The following is a 24,016-nucleotide window of genomic DNA, read 5'->3' on the forward strand; positions in this document are numbered from 1 at the left end:
ACGAGGGCAAGACGAAATATCTCCTCATCAAACAAACAGTCGTCGCATTCGCGACTTGGCTCTCACGTCACTGTTGACAGTCATAACTTTGAAGTTGAAGATAATTCGTCTATTTAGGAACCAGCATTAACACCACCAACAATGTCAGCCTGGAAATCCAACGCAGGATAACTCTTGCCAACAGGTGCTACTTCGGACTGAGTAGGCAAATGAAAAGTAAAGTCCTCTCTCAACGAAAAAAACCAAACTCTATAAGTCACTCATAATTCCCGTCCTGCTATATGGTGCAGAGGCTTGGACGATGGCAACATCTGATGAGTCGTCGTTACAAGTTTTCGAGAGAAAAGTTCTGCGAAAGATTTATGGTCCTTTGCGCGTTGGCCACGGCGAATATCGCATTCGATGGAACGATGAGCTGTACGAGATATACGACGACATTGACATAGTTCAGCTCTGAAGGTATTCGAGGCAGTACCCGCGGGGGAAGCAGAAGAAGAGGAAGACCTCCACTCCGTTGGAAGGACCAGGTGGAGAAAGGCCTGGCTATGCTTGGAATATCCAATTGGCGCCACGTAGCGAAAAGAAGAAACGACTGGCGCGCTGTTGTTAACTCGGCTATAATCACGTAAGCGGTGTCTACGCCAATTAAGAAGAAGATCTCTATTAAGTAATACCCGCGAAGAGTTTGAGATAAAAAATTCTATGTATACAATATTTTAACTATATTTAACGACCACCCTCATGCGCTTAGTCCGCATAGAGGTTAAATCTCACCATAATGAGTGCCTGTCAGCCTTTCTGTTTAAAGCTAATATGAACAATCACAGGTCATTTTGTGCAACAAAAAAACAAATATTTTTATTAAATCAACTGCACTTAACATTTGTCTGCAGCTCCTGTGCTATATTAAGTAGAATAAATTGGTCGGTCGTTGCCATAAAAATAATTCTTTCCAGCATGACACCAGTCTGTAGTGAGCTTTTTCTACCCCCAGTAACTCTTAACTGCTTTAGTTTATTTTATATTCATTTTCTAAGTTTTTCTGTGAATTTGATAATTTGTTTGTAAGAAGTAGTTATTATACTTATATTATATAACCACTCTCTTCTCTGCTTATTTCCCTAAAATTTCCCTGTTTTTATGTATAAATTTTTTGAAAGCTTATTGCTGATGACTCTTTTAGCGTTAGCTGCGTGATTGTACGGTTTATTAGCGTCAACTCATAAGCGACAACTTAAGCGACTGCCATTGCCGCAATTTCCTTAGAAAAAAAGCGTTTAAGTGTGTGGAATGGTTTGATGATTGATGTGATGTGTTGTGATGACATGCTGTGGAGCTAGCGGTAGTTTATTGCCATTCAAATTTTTCCACTTTCATACCTGAATAAATGCGAGCATTATGGGGCACACACAAATTGTTGGAAACACCTATGAATATACTAGTATATGCAGACATATCTAAACATATTTTCCGGACATTTGAAGTTGATGTGTTTTTGTAAAAATTATTGCATAATATTCCATCGAATAGACCCCATCCAGTACGCAGTGAAGAAAATACAGCAGCCATAACTGAGAGTGTACGCGAAGACCGTGGAGAGTCGATTCGGCGCCGTTCGCTGCAACTCGGACTGGAACGACTTGCACATTTTACGTCGAGATCTAAAATTAAAGTCATATAAAATACAGTTTGCGCAAGAACTGAAGCCGTTCGACCTTCCCAAGCGACATCTTTTCGCTCTTCGGTCTTTTAAAAAGTTCTAAAGAGATCCGACATTTTCCATCAACTCATTTTGCTGCCAGTTCATTCAGAAAAAATAACGGTTTGGTGTGGTTTGTGGGCCGGTGAGAACATAACTGTCAATGGCGACCGTTATTGAGCTATGATAACCGAGTATTTCATGCCTGAAATTGAAGCTTGTGATCTCGTCTACATTTGGTTTCAACAAGACGGCGTCACTTACCACCCATTGCATTAATCAATGGATTTATTGTGAGAACACTTCGGTGAGCAGATAATTTTACTGTAGAGATACGTAAAGTCTATGCGAATAATCTCGGTTCGATTCAGTCCTTGGAGCAAAACTTCACGCATGCCATTCGCCAAGCTTGAACGAGTCAAGGAACATTGGACTCAACGGATGGACCATCTGAGACATAGCCACGGCCAACATTTGAAAGAGCTAATCTTCTGAAAATAAATCCAGAATAATGTTCTTTCGAATGACAATAAGCATTCCTCTTTAAATTTGAAACGTCTTTGCTTTTTCTTTAAAAAATAGGGTACCTCGAAATGGATCACCCTTTACAAGAATTCTTCTTAGGAAAAGAACTTCACTCAAGAGCTCGAATATATGCTTTGGTATATAAAATGTTCAATTATATTTGATGGATTCCTTGAGATGAAACTCGAGATTTATTTCATTTTAATCCGAAACCTGAAATCTATCGCAAAATAAAGTATTAAACTTTTGGCCATACTGTATACTTCCGGATCAAGAGTACCGCAAAAGTCTTTGAAATCACTGACATTTATTTAGCTTCATCTGAGAATAAAATATACATATCCAAACAAACACAAACAAATTGAAAGGCTTGGCACAGAGCAGTGAAATATCCGAAACATCCATTGAAATGGGTTAAGGTCAATCTAGACTGGCATGGGGATGCAGTGAGAATGCCTGGTTTTTCATTTTAAAGTCCATTTGTAAAAATTGCAAAAACTTATTCGAACTTTTCAGAGGCTAAGCCAAAATTTCGCGATTATTTAACACTTGAAAATATCGTAAGCCTGAAAATATAAAACTATAGGGTATGACACATATTCCCATACATAGTAACAACTAGAAATTTGTACAGTCCGAACGAGTCGTTTTCATTATAAACAAAAAAAACTAATTAATTCTAAGACTGGATAAAATAGAGCAAAAATATAAATTTTTTCGATCACAGCGCCATCTATCTTCTGAACACTTGATTAACGGTTAACTTTGATAAGCTTTAAATGTTAAGTTATTAGATAAAGAATTATCATCATTTTGTCTGAATTGCATAATATAATACAAAAACTTCACAAATATTTATCCAAAATATATATTCAGACACATATTTCAACAGTTTGAGTCAAAATCTTATAACTTAATCATACTTGTCTTCGAATATTTGCCTCTGTACGAAATTGAAATATTTATCGAAAGCTTACGCCCGCTGACCCAAATATGTTGACAGGTTTCGTGAGTGTGCAATAACAAATTCTTTTTTTACCATATGAAATTCAGATATTTTGCACCATTCACCGACCATTTCGCAGATCACTTATTTTTTTGCAACATAATCCAAGGAAAGCACACAAGTTATAACGGTTACAAACAAAGCCAAACGAAGTTTAGTTGGCGTGACATTTTATCCATATTTTTGCCAACTTTATGCCGCCTGAGTTGCACTTTTACACTTTCATCCTTTATTTGGCCCTTTCGTGCACATTTTTCTCACACTTTTTTCTTACAGTTCTAGAAATTGTGCAACTTTTTCATATCCACACACCGTTAGCGGAGTTTTTCAGTGAAATTTATTTTAGACAAGCAGCTGATATCTCAGAGAGATAGCAATATGTCGGAGCATGTGAGTAGAAAAACAAAAACCATACCAAAGAGTGACGAGAAAGACGGAGCCTTGGTGTGGCAAATGGAAATATTTGTGGCGCATTCTTTTATATATATAGTTTTCGTTTCCTTTTTTTGCTTTTGCAAGTTATAAGGTAAGCTCGTATAAGTTAAGTTTCAGCATTTCGGTGTGCCTGACATTGTGAACTCTTCTAAGTGCCGTAACAAACGTGTAAACATGGCTACGTATGTATATTATATTTATTCATAACTGTTCTTTTTTGTTCGTTTTTCACAGTACTTACCTTTCTCGGTTCGGAATATTTGCCCAGTACGATTTTCTTTGGATTTATTATGCTTAGAGTTGCAGCTGCAACTCTGACTTCATACTCCGTGTGTGTTGTTATATTTTGTAGTATCATCTGCAAAATAAATCCAAAAAGAAAGAAGAAGAAGTATCAGTAAATCAGAAAATATGAGTTGAACTCTCCAGAAGATATGGTTGTGTATGTGCATATAGAACATGTGAAATGTGAGTCGGTGGCGCAGGCAAGAGTTACAAGTAAAGTATCGCTCTTTATTTATATACATATATGTGTGTGTATGTTGAGGCAGCATAGCTGCAAGCTTACAATATATATAGTAGCACTAATTTTTTTGGCATATTCACTGCTTTTGCTGAAACCGCAGTGAGAGAGATAGTCGTCAACATTGGTGAGACTTATTTTATTTTTATTTTATCACTTTTATTTGCTTAGGAAAAATGAATAAATATGATATACATACAAAATTCTGTGAATAAAGCAGTTATTTGGTTTCTGCGCCGAAAAATATGCAATGATCTTTGCACAATCACAAATAAATATACCGATGTGCGCATGGAATCAGTACATCTTACTGCGCGTGTGTGTGTCTGGTTGTGGCTTAAAATTTAACCGCAAAAGATTTCCAGAATTTAAGTGAGTATATATATATAAGTGAGGAAATATATATATATATATATATATACCTGTATATAAATATGTGTCGTTTTGATATACTTTTATAAAGCGAGTCGAACTGAAATCATTTTTGATATTTACTCTGGGTCTCAACTCTCGGCTGAAGTAATATTAAATTTTATAGAAAAGCGATTTGCTCCTACTAAATTGAGCGAAAAAACTCGGCCAAAATATTACATTGAATTCTTCACACACTGATATAGTGAGTTATGCTCGCTTATTGACGTTAGTAAAAATAAATTTTGTATTTATAAAGCTTCAATGCAGTCAAGTGCCATATTTTTAGCAAATATAAATCTGTTTTGTGGTTTTTGTGGCTGCAAATAAATTGTTTATTTATGTTTGAAGGATGAGGATAAAGGATTTTCTAAGGTCGATGTTTCTTCATGTTCCTGTTTGTGTAAAATAATATGGTTTTTGTTGCAATAGAAAGTTTTAATTGTTATCATACATATACCTATGTATATATAAACATAGAGACATTGAAAGAAATAAATAATATTGCATTTTATATTCTCTGATTTTTTTAACTAAAAATTTGAGGTACCCTTTTTGTAATGGAAATTTATTTATTTTAGTGGAAATTGCATCAATAATGTACGTTCAATTAATCAATAATGATGGCAAAGAAAAAGGTTTGTTTTATATATTTTCTTTAAAGAAAGAAATAAAATAAAATTTATTTACTAAAAGGTATTCTGCCAAACTATACAATATATTTGTGTTGATAGCAAATTTACAGGGCCCATTGTGGCAGCATTATAAATCTGTATATCAGGTGACATAAGGTTAAGTGTGGATTTTAGTAATAAGAGGGCTGCTATATATATTCTGGCCTAGGGCAACACTAAGTGTTGTCAGGTGCAATCTGACATTTCCATTGGAAAGTTTGACATTTTTTAGCATAACATCACTCAGAATGTTTTGTCATTTAATAGTGAATTGTTTTATTTACAGTGAATTAAAAAATTCATCTCGGCCAAAAAATGGAATTAACTCGTGAACATTTTTGTGCGATCATTTTTCACAACTTTCGACGTGGATTATCACGACAAGAGTGCATCGATGAACTAAAATCTTTGTATGGCTATGAAGCACCATCCTATAGCACTGTGAAAAACTGGTACAATGAATTCAATCGTGGCCGACGCTCGCACAAAGACGAATTCCGTGAAGGTTGTCCAAAAACAGCGGTTGTGCCAGAAAACATCGATGCCGTACGTGAACTGATAATGCAAGACCGTCATGTAACATACCTTCAGATAGAGGCATGCCTATGCATTTCTCCCACCAGCATACATTCGATATTGCATGCACACCTGGCCGTAAAAAAGGTTTGTTCTCGTTGGATCCCGCACAATTTGACAATCGCTCAAAAAAAGGCTCGTGTGGATTGGTGTAAAGAAATGCTGAAAAAATACGATCGCGGTGCTTCAAAAGACGTTTATAAGATCGCCACAGGTGACGAATCATGGATCTATGCGTATGAACCCGAAAAAAACAGCAATCGACAAAAAAAAAAAAAACAAAAAAAAAGATTTTCGTTGATAAATATGCCTATTTACATTATTAGGCCAGAAATATATATAGCAACCTACGTATGAACAAGATAACATTGAAATATAAGTATCCTTTCCCTCCTATTGATGATTTTCTAGATAGGCTAGCAAATAAAAGTATTTTCTCGTTATTGAATTTAAAAAGTGCGTTCTATCTCGTAGAAATGGAACACCGAACAAATTTTTACCGAACATAGAGTATGTTGTAAACAATACGATGCATTCTAGTGCACGTACAACTCCAAGCGAACTATTTGACACGTATTTACTTAGAGATGTCGAGGGATTTCAACTTAGCCAAATTCCATATGAAGGAATATGGGAAGTAGCAAACTTGAAGCCTTGGTTAAAGCATAGTATTTCTAATGAAAGTGTAATCGGGATGATTACAAGTCAGGACGGTCGAACTGTGGCAGCGTTATATGTGCACCAATACGACGCTAAGTAAAGGTGTCGAGAATAGCTAATCGCGAGCGGTGCTCTTGAATGAGAGCTAGATACTACGGCAGTGAATACAGCGGATAGCAACCGAAAAACCCATAGCACTATTATGGAACACTCCATCTCTAAAGCAGCCATGAGTACCCACCAAAATACAGTGGTTGCTAAGGGAGAGGGTCAATGTAAGCAAAGAAAGAAATAACTAAATCAAGTGAAGAATAGCCAGTACCAGAGGATAGTCTTTCTATTGGGTAAGATTGCTAAAGACCAGGCTATGGAAACCTCAATTGACAATGAGAAATTAAAGCGCCAGAAGCAGATAGTGGAGAAGTACGAAAGCTTCCTGAAAAGAAAAGAATAGAAATTGCTTACAGAATAAAGCGATGGCAACTCTGCCAAGAAAGTCGAAGCAAGAGGGAACAGAGCAGTACAGTGCAGCAGCAGCAATGCACTTCTGTGTTATGATTAAAGATAGTGTGCAGATGGCCAGCTCTACTTTAGTGGCTCATAATCACAACAACAAACATTTTTAAACCACTCAAATTTTAAATTCACTATTTATATATGGACATAATAGATGATGCATGCTGTAGTAAAAAAAGGAAACAAAGATAATTTCTCTTTATTTCTGAAGTTAGTTCTCGTTGCATTTGCTTGACATTTCATCATGGAAAGCCTTACATCTGAACAACGTTAACAAATCGATTATTTTTATTATGAAAATTCAAGTTCTGTAAAGAATGTGTTTCGCGCGCTTCATTCTACTTATGGTCAACATAATTGGCCTGCTGAGCGTACTATTCGCAACACCATCACCCGTCTTGAGACCCAGCATTCATTATTGGATAATATTCGACCGAATAGACCACGTCCATCACGCAGTGTAAAAAATATAGCAGCCCGTGAGAACGTAACCGTCAATGGCGACCGTTATCGCGCCATGATTAGCGACTATTTGATGCCTGAAATTGAAGTCCGTGATCTCGGCGACATTTGGTTTGGTGCCACTTCCTATACTACATCGTATCAATCAATGGATTTATTGAGGAAACATTTCGGTGAGCATAAAATTTCACGTTTTTAGTTGGTCAATTGGTACCTCGAAATGGATCACCCTTTAGATAATAATGAATACTCGTGCCAGTCTTTTAGGAACTCAAATATAACAACCTAAAATATCAAATAGAAATTCTTTAAAAAAACTGTTAAAAACATGTAAAAATTCAGAAAACGCTTGCTTCATAAAAAAAACGGCATTTCTTTTCCTTTCTTATATCTTTCCAATAATAATTTCAATTAACTCCCTACTTTTCGACTATCCATCGCCCTGCTTAAGACATCTGTATCACTATCAGCACATAATGCATTAAATTTGCCGCATTTAACTCAACACCATTGACTTACCGCTGTTTCCAGCTCCTTTGCCGACGCATTGATGCGTATGTCGCGATGGTTGTCTTGGCCCACCACACGTGTTTTAATTATATAAAAATCGATGGTGTTGTAAAATTCGTGCGGTCGCCGCCAGCGTATGGCTATGGCGTCCTGCGAGTGACACGTCAGGTTAACCACATACGGTGGACTCGGGCCGGCGACATCGGTGCGCTGTACAATTTGGTCGGAGGGGTTGCCTTCGTTTTTCATGGTGAACGCCTGGACAATGACACGGTAATCGGTGAATGGCTCTGCAATGAAACGGCACGAAGGGGAAAAGAAAAGCGTTAAAAAAATTATATAATTACAATTACAAGGGGAATATGTAAATGGTTGCAAAGCCATTATTATTAAATTGATATTAAACTATTTTTAATATTTTCAATGCGAACAATGGAGTAACGAATAACTTTCATATTTGCTGTGTATGTAAATTTAAAATTTTTTGTATGGATGTGCGGTTGAGAATTTATTTCAGTCAATGGAAAAAGGGTAAAATATTACATGTAAAGTAAGTGCCCAGAAGGGATTTGTTTCTTTTTCAAACGTTTTAAAGCAATAAAAATAAAGATGATTTAAATATAAATAATTACTAATTTCCGAAAATTTTTATTCTTTGGTTCATTCAGGCTTCTCTTGAAGCCAACTTTACTCCACTAAGGGAGTTCGACATTGACCGAAACAAATGGTAATGCGATGGTGCAAGGTCAGGGCTATATCGTGGATGCATCAAAATCAAGCCAAGCTCTCCCAGTTGCCGAGTCATCAAAGAAGTTTGTGGTCTAGCGTTGTCCTGATGGAAGTTGAAGCCCTTTCTGTTGATTAGTTCTGGCCGTTTTCGCTTGCTTGAATCTCATCAGTTGTTGACAGTAAAATGTAGAGTTAATTGTTCAACCAGGCTGGAGCAGCTCATATTCCTTTCCAGTCCCATCAAATACCCAGCATAACCTTACGAGGCGTCGACCCTGGCTTTGCGACCATTTGTTAATTTTCACCACGTTTGGGCCATGATCTTTTTCGCACATTATTGTCGTATTTGATCCACTTTTCGTCTCCTGTTAGCATTAGCTTCAGAAATATTTCGATTTCATTTCGTTTTAGCAAAGAATCGCAAATGTTAATTCGGTCTATTAAATTTTTCACAGACAATTCATGTGGTACCCAAACATCGAGCTTCTTTTTGTAGCCAGCCTCTTTTAAATGGTTCAAAGCCGTTTGATGATGAGTGTTCAGTTCCTTAGCGATATCGTGGCTGCTTATATGACAACCCTATTCAATCTTTTCCATAATTTCATCGACTTTTGAACGATAGGTCGACCAAAACGAGGTGCATCTTACACATCGAAATTTCCAGAACGGAAGCGAGCAAACCATTGTTGTGCTACACGAACTGATACAGCATCGTCTCCGTAAACTTTACAAATTTCATTGGTGGCTTGCGTGGCATTATTTCCTTTTTTAAACAAAAATGTCAGAATATAGCGAATTTCTTCAATACTTTCACTCATTTTTGAACAGCTGCAACTTCTTTTCGACTTCCCCGAATTAATTTGCCAACTTTGTAGAATATACTTTTTTTGAAATATTGTATACCCGAGGAATTTAATTACAATTTCCGGATGCTTTTTGTCACAATGTACATATATCGAAACTGATTTCTTGCATTTAATTAAGCTTAATTTAAATTTAAACACATATGTTGGTTTGATAAATAGCTCATAAACCTAAAGCTGTGCAAGTACTGAATCGTGCTTTTTCAACTTGGGTTGTGGGTTGCTGTTATAGGTTGTTGCCTTAGAGGAAATATTTATTTGCAAACTTTGAAATTTTTTTTTTTTAATTTTATTTCTGTCTCTTAGAACAGCTTCCAAGCTTTTTTTGAAATATACATACATATAATGGGTTGTCAAAAAAATCTTGCGGTATTTTTATTGAATTTTTTTTTTATTGAAATTGAAATGAATTTTTGATGACTCATGCCCAGCTCTTGACCGATGCTACGGCTGCTACTATGCCGGTCTCTTTCGACCAATTCAGGGATTTTACGCAATTTTCGACGACAGGACTTCCGGAGCGTGGCGCATCTTCTACCACCTCTACACCAGAACGAAAACGTTGAAACCATCGTTGTGCGGTGGAAATGGAAACTGTGTCGGGTCCATAAAATGCACAAATTTTATTGGCGGCTTGAGATGCGTTTTTGCCTTTATCGTAGTAGTGCTGTAAAATATGCCGTATTTTCTCTTTATTTTGCTACATGTTTGCGACGCTATAACTCACGAACGACTTAAAAGAAACGACAATCAATCAAACACGTGTTAGCGCGTGAAATGAGCTTTCCAAAAAGGTATAGCCTGACCCGATGCGACGAATAAAACTAGAACTACGCGCTTTCAGCGCCAACTAGCGAAAATACCGCAAGACTTTTTTGACAACCTATTATATTTTTTATTTGAATTATATAATAGGTGTTTCAATAGGGATGTCACAAAAGTAGTTCGATAAGGACAGCAAACGACGCCATAGTTGTTCGCGCTCTTTTGACATTTATCTTCAGTAAAAGATATACGTTCCAAAAACGAATCGAAATTATTAAAATTTACTACAGAAATTCGAAGTCAGTGAAAAAATTTGAATTCACAGGCACAGTACAAAATGCTCCCGTGCCAGTGAGACAAAGAATTGCTCATAGTGTCGAGAATATTAATATATAATTGGATGATATGGACGGCGTCACAAGCCACACAACGAATGTCACAATCCATTTGAGATACAATGAGGTACACTTGAGTTCGGACCTGATTCATATGCGGTGTGTAAGAATTTTCTCGCAACCATGAAAACTACGTCCTCTGCATAGGCAATCACTCGGCAGCCAACTTGTTAAAGTTTGTTCAGAAGATCATTGACAACCTTGATCCAGAGAAATGGCGGTCAAAATTGTTCAACTACTCTTACAGACGCATCGACTTTCGGCAAGAGCCTACAGTAGCATTGATTATATTGACTAGATGTAAGCTTAATTTTTGGTCTTGCTTCCGGTAACATGATTATGTGTACAAATGACGTACATATGTACATTGTACATTAAGAAATTAGTTTCAAAATTTGATGAATTGGACGGAAATTTTATTAAAAAAAACAATATAGATATGTATTTGCTCTCACAAAGAGTCGGACATGACAATTTTGTAACTGTGCACACATGTTTACGTATGAATTTACACATTTGCTCAGAGAGAGAGAGAGAGAGAGTGTGAGTACAATGAATTATTAAAGAGCAATAAATTCAGAAAATGTTGTATTTCGGGTTAACCGTCAACTTTATGAATTGTTGTTATGCTTAAATATGCATTTGCTATTGTTATTGTACAAGTTTTGCACCTGCTATTGTTGTTGCCGGTATTTCTCCATTTCCCACTGATTTTTCCCATTTGTTTTTTAATTAAATGAAAATTTTAACAACATAACAGTTAATGCGGTTGCAAGCATGCCGCCTGCAATTTCGACTCAACAGTCAACACAGCAGTCAATGGAATTCCTCATGCGTACAACAGCAACAGCAAAAATTACAACAATTACTCGTGCCGGTGAAAATGTCAGCGATAATAACAAGTCGCAATTAATTTAATGTTGAAAAATGTCACTCGTTTAATAAGTGTTTATGTTAAGTAGCCAAACAAGTAAGCAATGAGTGGCTAAGTGGATGTGGCTAAAGGGAAGTCAGTCGATGGACGCGCACGGAACAGGCGTATGGGTAATGAGTGTCAATGTACGACAGGGCGTATGAGCGATTTTTTAATAATTTATGCGGCGAGTTTGCAGTTGTTGCTGCAGCGAATGGTGTGTGTGTATAACATGTATATATATATATATATATAGATATATATATGTGTGTGTATGTATATTTTTTTGTGTGCGTATATATGTATGTATGCATGTATATGTATGTATGAATGCATGTATATATTTACATGTATATATACATATGTGCATGCCATTGCATTTATTGCTCAATAAAGCTATGCTTGCGCCATTCGAGCTGCCAATGTGGACTGACAGCTTTTGCAGCAAATGCAAAAAGGTTGTCAAATTAAAGTGCATAGCGCGCAGTGCCGCCAACCAGCGCGCGGAAATGTGGCTGCGCGTGTCTGCGTGTTCGCGTCGTGTCAACAATACCATGTCCTGTTAATTATGGCAGTGTATGAGTGCAGTTGTCAATGAAGATAAAGTGTTGCATGCGCAAATAACTCAACTCAAGCAATGTTTGCATGACAGAAATATTTAAAAGTTGTTGCCGAGTATGCGCTTGCATGTGTGTGTGTGTGTGCGTTTGCGAAATGCATGTTATTGCACTATTGGAGTGCCAACGTTGCCACATGCAACTTAATGTAATTAAAATATGCGCGCGCGGTTTGTCACCTATAAAATCCGGCGAACATGCGAAAGCTGACAAAGTATAGCGTAAATATACATAAAGCAAAAACAACAAAGACAATAGATGTGAAAATATTTAAATGAAAGCAATACTAGGCAGGCGGCAGGTATTTTAATTTTAAAAAGGTAGCATTTAATAATTAAAAAATCTCTGTGCATTGCGGCAAAGATAGTTTCAATTTCAATTACAAACGCGAATGTGCATATTTACATACATACATATATAATGCGTACACATTGACGCTTGTGCGCGCGCATACATGACAGCGCTGGGCGTAATTAATTTTGATAGCGCCGAAAAGCAGACTAAAGCAGCACAAGCAAGGCAAAATGAAAGCGGAGTGGTAATATTTTATTAAATTGCAGGCGAAAAAAGTTGGCAATGTTGAAATTATAAAATTGCATTGCAGCATAAGTGCATGTGGCAAGTTTGTGTTTGCTTGTTTGCCACGCATAATGTGTGCCCGCATGCGTGTGTATGTGTGTGTGCGCAAATATATGCTGTCTTGATGAATGCAAAGGCATGCCGTTAGTAATTAATTTCACATTGCATCAGCGTTTGCTGGGCGCAAACACACGCATGCAAACATATATACAAAAGCATACACACACATACATATAACATATACAAAAGCATACATTTACATACAAGGGTAGACAAACACATACATACAAGCATATACAAATTTACATATACCACTACTACCATGCCCCCAACTCCTCATATGCAAATTACATAAGTGCTTGCCTTTTCACAATAGTTGCACTTGAGCGCCTTCACAGCCGCCATTACTGCCAATGCGCCCCCCCACTGTCACTCACACCGCTTTTGTTTCCTTGTTGAACTTTCCAGCATCTTTGCTTTGTCGCAAATTTCGTTAGCAATTTTTTAAACTCCCGTTTTCTCCGCTGCCGCGCTGCTGTCTTGCAGCTGCATGAAATTGCATATTTTTCGGCAGCGGGTGCTGCACCACACTCACACACACACACACATAGATGCAGACGCAACCGCCCAGTAACAATGCATACAGCGTGACTTTTCTTTATAAGCGCTTTCTTTGCTTATTTTTGCGCTTTCTGGCGAGGCAAATTAATTACTAGCATCGCGCTCCAAGCGCCGCGCGCCGGCAGACAGCGGATATGTACATCACTTATGCAAATATGCTTTGACAAGCGGGCGCAGCACGAGCTGCATATTCACTCATGTATATGTGTGCGTTTGAGTGTGTGCGTGGATGTGCGTCGCATGCTGTTGTGCATGCAAATTTGTCAGTTGCAAATTAATTTTATTTTTCTTTCACATAAAAGTAAATTAAAACGGCTGAGAAGACTGACGGCTGCCGTTGGTGTTGAATGACGCCAGCTTTGTTGTTGCTGCTGCTGTTGCAATGTGCGAAGTTGGTGGCATGACGAAAAGTTGCGCCAGTTGTAGTCGGCTTTTGGGGGCTGGGGTAGCTATTCGTTGGGTGGCATTAATTATATTCGAGGTTTTCATTTAAAATTGCATGAGGCCTCATTATGAAAATCTTGTAAACTCACTAATAAAGTCTAAAGAGTGTACCGGCAGAATTATAGTTCTTCAACCGTTTCAGCAGTTAGAGCTGTAAGACCATATAGGTTCTCAACAAAAACTTAGTCTAAAGCATCTTATCGCTCGTGAGCGAAAAATTTGTGAAATAGAGTTCGGAGTACCAAGTCATATCCCTTGGCACCAGATCAGGAGTATTAGTTCAACTGAACTATTTAGAAAAGTTATTCTGAATAAAAGCCACAAACACACAGTCTAAAGCACCTTATCGCTCCAGAGAAAATATTATTTAAATGTAACAAAACTTCCGTTATAACCTTGACAGACGGCAGTGTAATCCGGATTAACTGCGCACTTAATCAGATCCAAATTTGTAGGTAACAGACGGCAGCTATGCGAGTTTGAAACTCTCGTAAACAGCTCATTGTCATTTTTATAATATTTTCAATGAAAATGGTTAGAAGATAAACATTGCGCTTGTTAGCCGACAACTTTTTACTAAACCATTTTTTATTAAAAAAGCATATCAACACGTTATTTTTAAAACTGCAACATAATATAATATAACATAAAACTTATCGTTTTATTATTGAAAATTTGAAATTGTTGTCAGTGTTGCTTGTTTTTCATTCACAATGGTCATTTTTAACAATGTTGCCAACGACAATGCAGCTAACTCTGTAAAGTTTTGAAGATTAAATGGGATTTAGCAACGGAATTATCTTAATGTAGTTAATCCGGATCAAAGCTGCTGTCTGTCAATGCTATTAATGAATACAGTTTGATGACCCGCCCGAGCCTTGAGCAATATGATCTGTTTTGTCCGGCGAAGAGTTGCATCGAAAGGCATGTGCATGAAGAGAGTTTTTTAAGTTGAAGAATATCGCGAACCTTGAACAAATATTAGCTTGTTCGTACTGTCTAGAGATCTGTAAGAGTATTAACTCGAACTTCTTCGAGCATCAAACCATCGTACGGAAGCCAAATTTATAACCTCCGGTCTACTCTTCAATGAGTGCTTAATAATCGGATGAACTTTTCGATACACGAAATTTGTAAAAATAGTAAGAAATAATAAAATAATATAAAAATAGTAAGGAATTGTTACTGAAAAAAACTGATGAGTACTAGTCTATATATGATAGAATGTAAGTCTAATCGGATGAGCTGTTTGAAGAAGCAGATCTCATCTGCGTTCAGTAGAGCTCATATTCTAGAATAAGTATACTTATAGGGATACTGATAGATGGGCAGCGCTCTTGGAGAGTTCGAAGTGCAAAAGTTATTTTTATTTTAACACAACTAGGGAATTTTCTTGCTGTTGGTGTAGCGTGTACCTAAGCCCTGTTTGGAGGACAGTGCAAACAAAATCAACTGTTATCGAATCACTTAGTCGTAGATGCTGGAAACGAGCTGTTTCGAAGGAGACAGATGAAAAAGAATTAATTGAAATCATTCTTAATGGGACATGCAAAAGTATGGTTAGTGTCATAGGTGAAACAAATGTTTAGTGTGTCGGGGTATACTCTGCACAGGTAGGAGTTCAACATGCCAAAGTATACTGAGCAAAGCGAGGCGCTTCTAGCGACTTAAGAATCTTGTTGCGCCTTTATAATTTGCTAATGACCGCGGTCGTGTTGGGAACGAAGAAGTGTGAACTTATCAAACGTAACACACAAATTCTTGAGGTTGTTTAGTGTCTGGATTTAACGTCATCGAAAAAATTGTTGACATGAATCCTTTGTCCAGCTGGTGAATATGGTTGGGAGAGTTTTAGGCTCCTTTAAAAGCAGGGGTCTAAGCTATTTTGAGAATTTTAATATCCGTTGCTAATAATAAATTTCTCATTCCTCTCTTTAATGAAATAGAACTTTATAGAGATTTTGGCAGATAATATTATCCCCCCACAAACCACATTTTAATGATGTTCTGCAATAGCTATTGCCTAAATACATTTAATTTAGTTTAATTGAGTAATTAAATTAAATATTTAAGAGACTTAAAGCAAAGAACTTTACTGAAATTTCAAATTACTTCATACTATATTATGGGTCGAAATTTAATGCAAGGAGTAATTAAGTCAGAAAAATATACAAGCTCAACTTTGCACATAAATATTCCAAATAAATCCAAGGGTTTCTCCATTGGGCTTTTATATCGCACTTCATTTTATATCACACTTGTTACATAAACGTCAACACTAACATTCAAGTGTAATAGTAATATCCAGATCGACTTAGAGTCAATTAGGCGCAAACGCTAATCGACTTAATGTAGACTTTTTCCATACCAAGTTATAATTACATCAACGTCAATAAAATCCCGAAATAACAGCAGAAAAGCAAAAAAAAAACGGCAATTAAAGAGCCAAAATGTCGCCTTCAATGTCACTTCAAGCAATAATTGCAAAACTTAGCACGCCTAAAAGTAGGCACTTCGACATGGCAATACAATAATACAATTCTCGAGTATAATAGTAGAGGCTTCAACAATAGCAAAAGCAACAACAACCACAGTAGAACACCCAAAGCATCAACAATATCCGAAAAGTTATAAGTATTAAGTGTGCGGCTTTCGCTTGCTATTTTACATATTTTGTTCCGAACTTTCAAAGCATGATGGCTGAACAGGGTGCTGTTGAGGGGTGCCGCTTTTAACAATTTGAAATTGGTGGCATTTCTGGCGTCATTAACAATTCATCACATAATTGCCTACTTGAGTTGTGGATTGTCGGCGAAAATAATAGCAAATCGAAGTGAAATATTGGTAATTAACAGTGAAAGCTTAGGGAAAAGTGCTTTTACAGGCAGTCGAAGTTGACTAAGAGCCGCCTTAGCGCACAGCTTTTGTGACTCGTCAGTGAAAAGTTAAATTTTGACAAAGAATATTTTTTAAAGTTTAAACGTTGGTTGTTGGGAGATTTGTAGGAAGTCGGTTAGTCTAAGCGCTTAAACTCAATTACCATTTGGGTGATATATCTGAATATTTTCGAAATTGCTTTTGAAATGAATAAAGAGAATGCTGAATGTGTTATTATATGCGATATTAACGCTGAATGTGAAATTGCTGTGATAATCTGTTATTAACATAAGCTACCTGCTGAATAAGTGCTCCACTTACTATGTGACATCATTCATATGAGTTCTGCTATTATATTTAATATTGGAGATTAAGCCGCATAAACTGTACTATATCGTTAGCAAAGTAAATATATTTATTATATGCACGAAAACGCAATGAGAATTTTTCCGTTGATCTATTCTTTTATGAGTCACAACATTATAATATGGTTGCGGATTGCTTGCGTTTGATATTCAGCGTATAATATTCACTCATAAAAATACAACTATTTACATTTTAAGTAGGAAACTTGACCAAAAGTAATGCTGAATTATATTCAGCGCTTGCTGAATTGATATTTTGGCACGGAAATTGAATGTTATATTGGAAAATTAAAGTATATTTAATGTTCGTACATGATTTTTGTTAATAAATAATAATAATAATTTTCTATAGTAAAAAAGTACTGCTAAGTAATACGCAGCGCATGCTGAATTGGTATTTTGGCACGGTAAATTAAAGTTATTTAATGCTCTGATATGATATTTGTTCCTAAATAATAATATTCGGAATTTCTGTAGTTATAAAGACAGGTAAATAGTTTTTTAAAAATTAAAAACAAAACTAAATTATATTCAGCGCTTGCTGAATTAGTATTACTTATATTCTCATTTATTTTTGGTTGGTAAATACTACTCATCGGACTATGAAGATGTTTAAGAAGCAAAGCTGAATTATATTCAGCGCTTGCTGAATAGTTTACTATGTAGTCTATTAGTTTTTTGGGGCTGCAAATTTCTTGCAAATGAAAAATGCAAATTGCATTCTGTAAATAATATTCATTTCAAAGTAAAAGTCATTAAATAATATTCACAATTTAAAAAGTCACTTACTTAAATTAGGCAGCTCGAAAATGATGAGCGAGTCCTGCGAGTTGCGTGAGTTCTTCATAATTTCCACACCAGTCTGATTATCGTGTATGTGAAAGACATGGTAGCCAGCGATGGCGCCATTTTGATTTTTTGGTGGATACCATGACATAGTGATGCTGGTCGATGTTACATTCAAAACGGTTAAATTCAATGGTTTACTTGGCACTGGAATGAAAAAAAAAAATAGTTGTAGTAAATAATATGTTAAGAAGTAGATTTTGTGAAGGTAATATCATTTAGCTGAAGTATACAAAATCTCAAGTGAAATGTGCTCATTTAATGAGCTTTTAACGGCTGCTTAAGATATGTAGGATAAATATTGTAATAAAATACACCCATAGCTTTTGGTTCAGAAAATCTTTTATAATTCAGTAAAACAAAAAATTCATTCATTACCATCGAATTTTTTGAAATTCTGAAACGTTCATATTGTATATAGTATTTACAAAGCTTTTTCAGATCCGACCTGAAGTCTCTGGCTCAGGTTAGAGCTTTTAGTAGGGAACATCTTAAAATGCTTTTTAATTTTGCTGAAATTTATGTACCAATTTGTATCTAATGAAAAGTTAATAAAATCAATTCGATATTTTTTTGACAGCATGAGAAGCTTTCACTATTTTTTAATTCAACTGAAATTTCAAAGTTTTTATTTGTAATAGAGTAGGTTTTGTGTGAAAGCTTTCAGGGGGACATCTTAAGCAGCTTTCAATATTTGCTGAAATATGCCTCATAATTTTTAATAATCTAATGAAAAGCTCATTAAAGCACTATTCTTAAAAATTGTGCTTCGTATGTGCTTTTGGTAGCACGAAAAGCTTTTACGATTTTTTAATTCAGATGGAATTTAAAATTTTTTTATTTGAAATAAGTAAGGGTTAAGTATTGTTTAATTTTTTAAACTCATGTACATATTTTGTGCGAAAGCTTGCGATCATATTTCTCTTATGGTTTTTAATTGGGTTTTGCGTCACTGAAAGACGTTTCTTAAGCTTTCAACGGTTGTCCAGAGATTGGTTACTGTCGCTATAAATAATATATTAAATGATTTTTAAGAGCTTTTAACAGAACATTATTATATATTTAAGCGGGCTTTGAGTGTTCAGCTAAAAGCAGAGTATATTTGTGTGAAAGCTTGAGAGCAAAAGCTTTTAAAGCGATTGTCCAAAGCTTGATTACTGTAACAGTAAATATTAATTTATTTGACTTTTCTGAAGTTTTAACAAACTAATGTCATATATTAAGAAGATCCTCTAATATTTGTTTAAAATTATATTTAAAATATTGTACTATATTTAAGAGTTTGGTAAAAAAGTTGTTTTTGTAGCACACCCTATGGGGATATGCCTTAAAACAGAAACAAAATATTTTCTGTACATTGTAAATATCTAAATATTTAAGTACCCAAGTTCGTATACAATATCTTGATAACATTTGTTTATGCTTCTAACAAAAACAAAGCAGCTTCAAAAAGCTTCAAATTTGTGGCTTTTGAGTGCTTTAGGCCTTTGAACAACAAACGAAAGAGAAGGCTTGACTAAAAATACTTTAAAAAGCTTTGTGAAAAAAATCATAACAGAATTTAAACAAGTGTCCTTTCGTACGAATATGAATATATACATGTATTTATTATATATGTATGTATGAGTGTGACTGTTTGAGCAGCTTCCTCTTCAATTTAGTTTGACTGCATCGCAATAAAAGTCAATAGCATTTGCTTAAGGTCAGCGGCTGTAAAGGTTATAGAGCATTGTAAACAAGATAAGGACGCACTTGACTATTGAGTTAAAAGGTTAAAGCGACACACACACACACGCACACACCAAAGTGTGCAGCAAAGTCATTTCCAAAAGCCTTAAGTAAACGAATAAAGCGGCCAAAGATAACAAAGCACTGACAAGTGACTAAAATATTTGAAGGCAGAAAAGAGAAATAGAAAGAAAAGCAAAATTACAAGAGAATTTTAAACAATTCACTTTATATGCTTTGAATTCAATTCTTTCCGTCGCTACTATTTTGGGGAAGCTGTTACTGTAGATGTGAGCTTGTGAGCTGCTATTTGGTGACTGGTTAAATAGAACACGCCCAGCAACAACAACGATTTCATTTTGAAAGCGAGTGGAAAAATCATTGAGTTGACATGGAAAAGGCTGTTGCCAGAGGAATAATAATGAAGTGAGACGGGGAAGCGTGCAGAGTGGTCGAGGGAAGCTGCTAAGGAATTGTGTAGGCGTAGGGTTAGAAAGCGCAGCGGCACAAGGTCGTTTACATGGTTTGTGGACAGTTAGCTATAGAGAGAAGACTATACGGCCTGAAGCCACTTATGTACATATATACAGATATATGTATGTGTGTTCGTGTAGGCTGGCAAGCAGTCAAGCAAACAGCCAGTTGAATTGATGAGCGAATGGCATAATAAAATATTACTGAATGCCATTGCATATTTTGTGGCGTTTAAGCGAGGCAAGCGCTTGCAAGTAGTGCTTGTGTATGTGACAGTGTGTTTGCTCAAATGAAATTGCGCATAAGGCGGCGATCACAAAACGAAGCAGCAGCAGCAACAATTGTATATTTGAAGGCCGTCAATGAGCTTTGGACACATTTCGTAGTTGGAAATCAAAATTGAATTTTTTTCCGGCCACGACACAACGAGTTTGCTTAGTAAGCTATCAAATATTTAATCAGTTCAAAGTGAGTGTGTGTGTGTATGTGAGTGCGAGAAAGAGTATGAGTGTGTATAGTGTGCAATTTTCAAATTAAATTCCAGTCAACTGCAACGAATGCTTAGCAGAAGGCGGCGGCGTGGAGGCGAAGTGAGGGAGCGAGTGCTGCTACAACAAATATTTAAATAGATAAATGCTCAGGGATATGCACAAGCTTAAGTGTGTGTGTGTGTTTATGAAGCCAAGGCAAGGTTTGGCAATACGGCTTTACTTGCGAGCGCACTTCTTTCAACGAAATTGATGAAAAGCGGCAACGTGAAGAGTTGTAAGCCCTGGCTGAAATGGCTCAAATGGAAATGGCCAATTATATTTCCTTTGTGCAAGGATCAAACGAAGTCAAATAATCGAAGTGGTCATCATTTACAGCAAGAGGCTACTGTAGAGAAGGGGCGGGGAGGGGGGCGCAGGCCGTGCGGCAGGAAACAGAATATGTTGCATAAGAGGAAAAGGCGATTTTAATCAATATGTTATTGTGCACATGAGCAAGCATACACTCATGTATATATACACATACATATGTAAGCCTCATGCACTTGAGCCAGCGCTTGGCGGTGATCAGTGGACAATATCGTAAAGGATAAAATACGTTTTTATAAAATTGAACGGAAGCGACGTGTGAAGCAAGCAAGCATTCGACATGGAAAAACTAAAGCTAACGATTTCAATGCAAAAACAACAAGAGCGCTAGTGTTTTTTTATAGTCTGTATGAAAGCTTATGCCGGTGAGCACTTTGACACACACACATATATGAGCTTTCACTGCGCGCATGTACATGTATGTGTAGGTGGCGTAGATGTAAAACTCTGAGTGCAAATCCAATTCCTTTGAACGAAATATACCTATATATACATAAATATTGGATTTCTGCGTCCTATATACATATACATATAAATATATATTTATATATATATACAAATATATATATAGACAAATTCATTTATAAGCTCGCGTGTAGTTGTGTACCGCTGTATTGGCACCATGCCACGGCGGCAGTTGCTTGAATTTCATTTATATGACAAATGAGCGCTGCTCCGTAGCCGTTCTGCAGGCGGGTCAGTGCACCAACACAAATACAGCTTCGGAAACACCAATAGCCATTAGCATGTAGATGTGTTTGTTTGTTCATGAGATATTTGCTTCGATTATGCATATAAAAACGGTATAAAGAATCTATCCGCTGTTCTTCTTTGAAGCGCTTACATGGGCGGCAGCTGATAAAAGGAGCAAAAACTATGCCAACCAGGAGAAGATAGGTATACGTAATAGTATTATGATTCAATTTCTGGTTTTTTCACAATTATGAACTGTAATTAAAGCATGGTCCTATGACAGGCACGAAAATGATACAGTTCTCGACTTCAGCGCAAAAAAATAATAATTAAATTTCTATTTGGACCAAATTATGTATTTCTGTCTTTAAATTAAAAAAATATACATAATTTTTCCAATATTTCGACATTATGTTGAAAATACACTGTCCTTTTGCATCTTTTTCAGTATATAGTAGTATGTCATTTATTTGAAGCGCGAAAAATAATAATTTTTTCACTCAAATTATTGAACTCTGGGTTTTCAATAGTGTTTTTGTGAGCAGTTCTTATTCTTACTTAAGTATGAAGAAAATTTCCGCGGAAAGCCATCTTTTTTGGTGGAAGTTTATGGTGAATATGCTCTAGCTGAGCGAACATAGGTATTTACAGGACTTAAAATTTGTGATTTTGGCTTGGAAGTCGAATAACGTCTAAAGCGATCCAAAAAGTTTGAGGATCAGAAACTGGAAGTTTTAGTCGTTTCAGATTGTTTCTTAACAGAAAAAGACTTTGCAGAGTCTTTTGGAGACAAACAAGTAACTATTTCAAAACGTTTCTTTAAAAAGGCCATCTAGCGTTCGGGTGCCATATGAATTTAAGCAAAGACACTTTGAAAACTGATTTTGCATGTCTGTAATGTTGCTGTAATGGTGATGAAGAATGGATCTTGCAAGCGACTTAACCCTAAATGCAAAAAATCATATGTGAAACCTTGCCAACCAACCAAATCAAAGACAATGCTGAGTACCTAAAACGCCAAGGCAATGCTTTGTATTTGGTGGGATCAGCAAGGGCTGCTGTAGAAACCCAAAAAAACTGGGTAAAACTATTTATCAGAAACGCTACCGATACTAATTCATCATATTGAAGCGAGCGATTGCCGAAAAATGAACGGAATTTGCGAATAGACACGAGGTAATAATTTTCCATCATGATAACACTCGGCCTAATGCTGTAAGAGCAGTTAAAAACTATTTGGAAATCAGCGACTGGGAAGTTGTAACTCTCCTGCCTTATAGCCCAGACTCTTTTGATTACCTTTTACTCCGTTACATGCAGAACGCCTGCACTGGAATATATATGCGGTTGACCCTAGCACATGGTATCAAAAATTGGCTTGATTCATGCTTGACAGTCTGGCAGGTACGAGAATAGTTATAGACCGAATATTATTTTAGTTAACTTATTAGATTTCATTTTTATACCAGGCTACGTAGTTTCAGAAATGTCCGTCTGTCTATATATACGCAAACTAGGGCCTCAGTTTTTGAGTCGCCAAGAAGCTGCGCATTTGTCGGAACCGTTGATAGTGGACCACTATAGCATATAGCTGCAATTCAAACTGAACGATCGGAATCAATTGAAGAGGTATCTCCACGAAAGTTGGCAGGAATTATCAAAGATAGCAGCGTAATCTCTGAAGAAATTGTTGTGATCGGATTACTATAGCATATAGCTGCCATACAAACTGAACGATCAGAACTAAGTGCTTGTATGGAAAACTATTTCTTTTGAGAAGATATTTATTATCAAAAGTATCGGTGCAATCTCCGAAGAAATTGTTCGGTTTGGATCACTATAGGCTATAGCTGCCATACAAACTGAGCGGCCTAAATTAAGTTCTTTAAGGGTGTATTCTCATGTAATCACTTCGAAAAATCGATTTTTTTTTATATTTTGACAGTAAAACCTATTGAAAACATGCTGTGAAAAATTCAGTATTTGATAAGTTACAGCTCATAGTCGCCGACGTGTCGTAAGCGACTGTCTACCAGGCGCCATGACAAGTCTGCATTTTTCTCGAATCATCGTTTTCTGAAACTGTCATGGCCCTAAAAAAAAAGTATTCAACCGATTGCTTTAAAATTTACATATGTGCTTCTACTCATTTATAGTTATCGTCCCTATCAGAATTGTTTATTTTCGAAAATATTTTGATATTTTTTAAACGATTTTTAACAAAAAAAAAATAAGATTTTCGTGACTTTTTTT

At 36.2% G+C, this 24,016-nt stretch overlaps 1 protein-coding gene across 11 annotated transcripts in view; it reads right to left on the reverse strand.

Moving 5' to 3' along the window:
• The window catches only part of LOC126750933 (tyrosine-protein phosphatase 99A), a 519,418-nt gene that overhangs the window by 38,334 nt on the left and 457,068 nt on the right, over window positions 1-24,016 (reverse strand). For all 11 annotated transcript variants that reach the window (XM_050460777.1, XM_050460776.1, XM_050460775.1 and 8 more), the window contains 3 exons: window positions 17,955-18,158; window positions 8,007-8,287; window positions 3,907-4,023 (listed from right to left, as the gene is read on the reverse strand). In XM_050460777.1, coding sequence (XP_050316734.1) covers window positions 3,907-4,023; window positions 8,007-8,287; window positions 17,955-18,158 — 602 coding nt within the window. The remainder of the gene's footprint in view (window positions 1-3,906; window positions 4,024-8,006; window positions 8,288-17,954; window positions 18,159-24,016) is intronic.

The sequence above is a fragment of the Bactrocera neohumeralis genome, chromosome 2 (genome assembly GCF_024586455.1).
Source record: "Bactrocera neohumeralis isolate Rockhampton chromosome 2, APGP_CSIRO_Bneo_wtdbg2-racon-allhic-juicebox.fasta_v2, whole genome shotgun sequence".
Taxonomy (NCBI): Eukaryota; Metazoa; Arthropoda; class Insecta; order Diptera; family Tephritidae; genus Bactrocera; species Bactrocera neohumeralis.